The sequence below is a fragment of the Carassius gibelio genome, chromosome A20 (assembly GCF_023724105.1).
Source record: "Carassius gibelio isolate Cgi1373 ecotype wild population from Czech Republic chromosome A20, carGib1.2-hapl.c, whole genome shotgun sequence".
Lineage (NCBI taxonomy): Eukaryota > Metazoa > Chordata > Actinopteri > Cypriniformes > Cyprinidae > Carassius > Carassius gibelio.
Genome location: NC_068390.1, coordinates 27,016,867 through 27,023,481, shown reverse-complemented (window position 1 = coordinate 27,023,481; position 6,615 = coordinate 27,016,867). Strand labels below are relative to the sequence as shown.

At 32.5% G+C, this 6,615-nt stretch overlaps 2 protein-coding genes across 2 annotated transcripts in view; one reads left to right on the top strand and one right to left on the bottom strand.

Annotated features, from left to right (window-relative positions):
• LOC127938044 (eukaryotic translation initiation factor 2 subunit 1) overlaps positions 1-1,047 on the bottom strand; it is a 7,023-nt gene extending 5,976 nt beyond the window's left edge. Inside the window, exon 1 of the mRNA XM_052534433.1 lies at positions 918-1,047. The gene's annotated coding sequence lies outside the window, so the exon portion shown is untranslated. The remainder of the gene's footprint in view (positions 1-917) is intronic.
• A 1,271-nt stretch (positions 1,048-2,318) lies between these two features.
• Positions 2,319-6,398, top strand: LOC127938045 (V-type proton ATPase subunit D). Its single transcript, XM_052534435.1, has 9 exons — positions 2,319-2,536; positions 3,047-3,164; positions 3,321-3,400; positions 3,695-3,762; positions 3,841-3,885; positions 4,552-4,655; positions 4,741-4,807; positions 4,890-4,968; positions 5,916-6,398. The coding sequence occupies exons 1-9, from the start codon at positions 2,496-2,498 to the stop codon at positions 6,058-6,060; spliced, it is 747 nt and encodes a 248-aa protein (XP_052390395.1). The 5' UTR covers positions 2,319-2,495; the 3' UTR covers positions 6,061-6,398.
• Positions 6,399-6,615: the final 217 nt, after the last annotated feature.

Here is a 6,615-nt window from a genome sequence, read left to right as displayed (position 1 = left end):
GTATATTTAAAAAATGTGTTTTATTAAAACCACTTAAATATATATATCTATATCTGTATCTATATATAAACTGAAGATTTAACTAAATTAAAAATGGAAAATACAAAAATAAAAAACTGATTCAAAATATTAATAAAAATTATAATAGCATCACAGTTAAACTGACATAATACTACTCACTACAGTACACTACTGTGAATTATTTTATTTCAATTCTTTTTTATTTATTTTAATCAGTTTTATCATTTATTTTTTACTTGTATTTATTTTAATGTCAACATTATTTTTGTCCCAATTTTATTTGTCAATATATGCTCTTACTATTTATTTTAATCTTATGTCAATTATTTATTTTATTTTATACTTGGTTTTTCTTTAAGCTTGAAAACCCCTGGTCCATCAGTATGCTGTGAATCGTCCATAAAAAAAACAAGTGTTGTGAATTTTATTTAATTTTTTTACGTGATTAAATTGGTTGGAGCATTAAAGAAAAAATGTAGGGGAAAAAAAACATTTTTCAAAAAACATTTTATACATATAAGTTATTCATTTAAAATAAAATAAAATGCATGTATAGGCAAAAACGATGTCTTGTTTTTTTCATTCACCAATTCACCAAAGTTTTTAGGTTTCAGGCTATTTTTATCCAAACTTTGTACAAAGATGATTCTCAGCTATTTTATGAAAGATATAACAGAATGATTTGATCTACTACTGTACTTTATGGAACGTGTGAGATGTCTATAAACTGTATAATCGATCAGTTGTGATGTTTATTGATCAGTCTGCCAGTGAAGCTTACAAGAGCGCACGCGTTGCATGATGACTGACAGCAGTCATTCAAACCCTCATTTCATCTCAAACACGAGCTCCCCTTGAGCCCAAAGATCACAGAAGAGCAAGTAACTCACTCCCACCTGACACGTGTCACAATCGGCCCACTTTAGACCCTTTTCCTCCAGAAACTATAGTTTTCTGCGAGCGAAAATTGAACCTTCGATGCGAGAAAGACACAGCAGGATGTTGCGTCACCGCGGTCAATCAAACTACAGAATAAAAGTCACGTGTGCATGTTTTTTAACCTGTTAACTGCCACCTGCCCCTTTTGGGCCGATTACGTTTACTTCACTATATTACAATTACATTCTAATCTAATTATGACAAACGTTATCGTTGCAAAATAGATATTTTACCAATCTTTTTTGTCAAAAATTATGTAGGAAAAGTAATAGATTCATTTATTTGCAAGAGTGCACCGCAAAAACCTATCATAATATGAGTTCTGACCTTTGTCAAAAAAAAGTCTTCTTTCTTGCCTTTTTCTCTATCACACTTTAGAAATCGCTATAAATTATATATCACTTGAAAATATAAAATCTCAAAATTCATCCTTTGAAACCCATTTTAAAATCAAACATTGTATTACCATGAAAATGGTACATCAAGATTATGTTATAAAATGTTTTCAGTCATGAATTATACAAATTTAGGTTTGGATCATGCATTTTCAAGTCTATGTTCAGGTTAAGAAGAAATTTCACAAATAAAGTTGTATAGAAACAGATTCTTTAAATATACGGTTGTTATTTTTTTTCCAGGCCGTTCTGATGGCCGTGGACATTTTTTTTTTTTTTTTTACAAAGTAAAATCATCTCATATCCACCGATAACACACGAAATAAGAAAAGATAACGTCAAAAAGCAAATAAATAAATAAACAAATAAATAAATAAAATTGATTAAACAGTAAGCAATCTAAATTATCTAAACGTTCTATTTATTTTTAGGTAAACCAAATACATTTCATTATTGTCGTTACTGCTGGGCGTTATTTACAACTCAACCAAATCCGCATTTTTTTTAAAAAAATTGTCTTTACTTTTTGACAAACATTTTACTTTGTTTTCAAAACTCATATTTTCCCGAAAAGCAAAATTAATTTATTAATCTGTTAATCATTGTAGCAAAGTTTTTTAAATACAAGTAATATATACATATATAAACCATCATATATTACCTTTTGTAACACTTATTTTTTTTTATATTTTGAAACCCTTTCTAATATCAGATCACAAAATAAGAAGCTTGTAAGAATTCTAAAGCTTTTTACATTTATGTAACCGCATGTATTCTTACATAATATTTAAAATGTATTTTGTTGTTGTTTTTCTGTTTTACATGCTTTAAACTTTACACCATTGCCTAATACTGTTGCCTTATATCTGTATGTGATAGAACTAAAATAATAATAATTAAAAAATAAAAGCATTATTTTGAAATGTGTTATGTACACGCACGGTAGTGACGCGTTCAGAAGGCATCACATGACCTCCAGTCAGCTGATCAAATTTTACGTCTTGTATCCAGAAGTGATGATATTATAATATTTTACTTGTGATATTAAATAAACTGGTACTATATTTACACTCTCTACTTGATGATTTCAACAGCAAAGCGTCTCGGTTGTTTAATACAGTGTTTAAATAAAGAAGAAAGATGTCCGGAAAAGATCGGATCGACATATTTCCCTCGAGAATGTGAGTACAAGGACTCATAAAGACAAATCAGATTCTGCATATTTAATCATGCATGAAAACAACAGAGTGACGGCATCTGATACATACATATTTGATCAGTTTATGCTTTTATAAAGCAGGTACGATCTCAAGGCACGAACTAAGATCATTTTAAATGCCCTGGAGTCGTGCATCTTTAATATTTACACATGCATTTTGTCTGTAGTGTTATGAATATATAACTCTGTATGATGGATGACAATATTTTGGATTCATATAAATCGTGTTAATCTAAATCGTGCATTGTGTCGGAAGAGGAAGTAGCCATGTTAGCCTTTCTATAACTTGTAAGAAACTGAACAATAATGCATAGTATATATAACCTTTAATAATGCAATATATGCAATAAATAAAATGAAAAAATATATGCATTTAAAAATCACATGCATATTGCATGCTTAAAAATGCAATACACTTCCCTTAAAATGCATAGCCTGTATTACATAACTTTTTTTTTTTTTGGTGCATCAGGGCTCAGACCATTATGAAAGCTCGACTGAAAGGAGCTCAAACTGGCCGGAGTTTGCTGAAGAAGAAAGCTGATGCTCTGTCCATGCGATTCCGGCAGATTCTTAGGAAAATCATTGAGGTATTACATAATTCCTGTGCTTTTTAAAATTTGTTATATATATATATATATATATATATATGTGTGTGTGTGTGTATATATATATGGTGTGTTTTTGTCAATTATTGCTTTTAATTTGATATTAAAAAATTTTATTTGACTATTTTAATCTTTCAGACTAAGATGCTGATGGGAGAACTGATGAGAGAAGCCGCCTTTTCATTAGCTGAGGCCAAATTTGCTGCTGGTGACTTCAGGTAGATGAAAATACCATTAAAGATATAGTGGCGTGCTAAGGTTTGGGAACCCCTTGCAGAATCTGTGAAAATATGAATAATTTTAACAATATAAGAGAGATCATACTAAATGCATGTTATTTTTTATTTAGTACTGTCCTGAGTAAGATATTTTACATAAAAGATGTTTGCATATAGTCCATAAGACAATTATTATTATTTTTTAAATAATGTATGTTTTTCAGAAATATGATGCGTGATAGCACGAACCTGGCACCAGATCTCACCAAATGTGTTCTGATTGTGTCCCATCAGTACTACAGTCATTCAGAACGTGAACAAGGCCCAGGTGAAGGTCAGGGCAAAAAAGGACAACGTTGCAGGTTTGTGACTTCTTATGTGAGCGATTTCTTCTTTTAATCGATCGCCTTTTCATGAGCGCCACCTGTGTTTGTTCTCAGGAGTTACTCTTCCGGTGTTCGAGCACTATCAGGAGGGAGGAGACAGTAAGAATCCTCTTCCGTTTATGTCCTAAAGAAACAGTTCAGCCAAAAATCAACATTTGTTGAAACTCTGTTCACCCTCAGGCCATGAAAGGTGAGTGTGTTTCTTCATCAGGTTTGGAGAAATTTTGCATTGCGTCACTTGCTCACTGCAAGTGAATGGGTGCCGTCAGAATGAGTGTCAAAACAGCTGATAAAAACATCAATAATCCACAGCACTCCAGTCCATCAGTTAACATCCGGAGAAGACAAAAGCTATGTGTTTGTAAGAAACAAATCCTTTAAGGCAATTGATAATATTATGGATTATAGACTCAAGTTTTGGCCGGAACAATGGTTTGATGTTAAAATCGTCTTAACGATGGATTTGTTTCTTTTGGCCTTACAAGACAGTAACTGATGGACTGGAGTGCTGTGGATTATTGTGACGCTTTTATCAGACTCTCATTCTGACGGCACCCATTCACTTACATTGAGCAAGTGATGCAATTCCTCTAAATCTGAAGAAAGAAACCAACTCATCTACATCTGGGATGGCCTGAGGGTGAGCACGTTTTCAGTAAAAGTCCATTTTTGGCTAAGCTATTCCTTTACTAGCAAATACCCGTGATACTGGAGATCGTTTGAACACTTTGAGGCACTATTTCAGGTATTTGTTCTTGTCTGTAGGTTATGAGCTCACTGGTTTGGCGAGAGGAGGAGAGCAGCTGTCTCGGCTCAAGAGGAACTACGCCAAAGCAGTCGAGCTTCTCGTAGAGCTGGCCTCACTGCAGGTATGAATATATTTATTCATATCCATAAAACAAAATCTAAAAATCTTATTTATTATTATGTCTACTGTGATTAAATCCCATACAGACCTCCTTTGTGACGCTGGACGTGGCCATTAAGGTCACAAACCGCCGTGTGAACGCCATCGAGCACGGTGAGATCTCACAACCACAACCTTCAGGCGTCTTGTAAATGAAATACTAGATAATGTGATGCTCGTGTGTTTCTCCTCTCAGTGATTATTCCCAGGATCGAGCGCACGCTGACGTACATCATTACTGAGCTGGATGAACGAGAGCGAGAGGAGTTCTACAGGTGAGTCCAGTGCAATATAACCAGATCATGTGGCAACAGTGTAGCATTCACCGGTTTCAAACGCTACATCAGCGTTATTTTAGCATCATTGAGACACTGATTGAGTTTTAAATCAGTTTTGTTTTCTTTTTAATTTTAGTTAAAGTTTTGTTATTTTGTTTCTTTTTTTAAAAAAATTATTTCAGTTTTAGTTAATATTTAAATGAAAGTGCGAAATGTTGGCAAATTGGCGAGTTTCATTTAGTTTATTTTAAGTAACAAATTTTTTTGCAAATAAAATAATCATTTGTTTGAAGAATTGTTATAACCAGATTATTGTGCTGATACAGATACAAATCTATATATGAAACATGTTAAATAATATTCTTACTCTTTCCTTCCCTGTTAATATGATAAACAATAGCAAAAACGTAAAGGGACTCTTATTTTGAAAAGTGTCTTACTACTTCAAGCCATTCATTTAGAATGAGGAGGGAAATAATATAGGCACACTATCTACAACAAATTAAAATAATAACATTCATAATTTTTCAGATTTTATTACTTAAATAATTTCCCGTCTCCAAATTATTAGTAATCATTATTATTTCTGTTAACATTTATTTATGATTTTTTTTTATGGCCTTAAATTTACATTCATGCATTTTAGCAGACGCTTAAGCGACTTACAGTGCATTCAGGCTAACATTTTTATTTAATTTTCTTTTTCTTGCCTAATATGTGTTCTTCTGGGAATCGAACCCACAACCTTTTGCGCTGCTAATGCAAGAGCCACAGGAACACAAATGCAATGAAATTTAAGGAGACGGATAAAAAGAATGCTTTTAACAGTCTGAATTAAATATTAACATTATATAAATAAATATCATGTGTAATATTTATATAGTCCAAAGTAAGATATATTCAGAATATGCACCAAGCCTTCATCATCCTGCTTTCCCTTCAAGGCTGAAGAAGATCCAGGAGAAGAAGAAGCAGCTTCGTGAGAGGACGGAGAAGGAGACCGCCCTGCGTTTGGCAGCGCTGGGGCCGATCGCCGAGCCCATGAACATCCTGAACGAAGAGGCCGACGAGGACCTGCTGTTTGAATGAGACCCCAACATCTGTGCATCATATTTATTCTTTGTGCCTGAAAGCCCGAACTTTACGTCAAAAGTGGAAGCTCTTGTTTTGTGTGTATGTTGGTGCCATGTCACTTCTTTTGTTTATAGTACATCAGACGGTGCAAAAATGTGCAGTTACATTATCTGAATCCAAAAACTACTTAAAGTTGAAGTTTTTTTAATGTATGAACAGAAAAGAAATAATGTAAAATAGGTCAAATGAATTAAAATGACCATTCCATGGAATTGTGAATTTAATTTCAAAAAATGTTGGAAATGGTCATTTGTTGATTAGATGCATGTTGACTTTAAACTTTAAAAAATCAATGTTTGTTGTTTTTTCAATGGGATAAATTTTTTTTTAAAGGTAATAGTGTTTTTTTTTTTAAATATCACAATTCTGACATTTTTCTTTTTTGTAAATTCTAGATTTGCAATATATAAACTCACAATTCTGAGAAGTCACGAACAAAAAACTAAAATAATTGTGAGAAAAAAATAAATGTGAGATAAAAAAGGAATTGCTTTTCAAAAACTTTTATCC

What these genes read in the sequence shown, in the direction of transcription:
- LOC127938045 (XM_052534435.1), top strand. Translation starts at nt 2,496, where the DNA reads ATGTCCGGAAAAGATCGGATCGACATATTTCCCTCGAGAAT. An exon ending in TTCTTAGGAAAATCATTGAG is followed by an intron (nt 3,165 to 3,320) that starts GTATTACATAAT and finishes TTAATCTTTCAG; the next exon opens with ACTAAGATGCTGATGGGAGA. An exon ending in AAAAAAGGACAACGTTGCAG is followed by an intron (nt 3,763 to 3,840) that starts GTTTGTGACTTC and finishes GTTTGTTCTCAG; the next exon opens with GAGTTACTCTTCCGGTGTTC.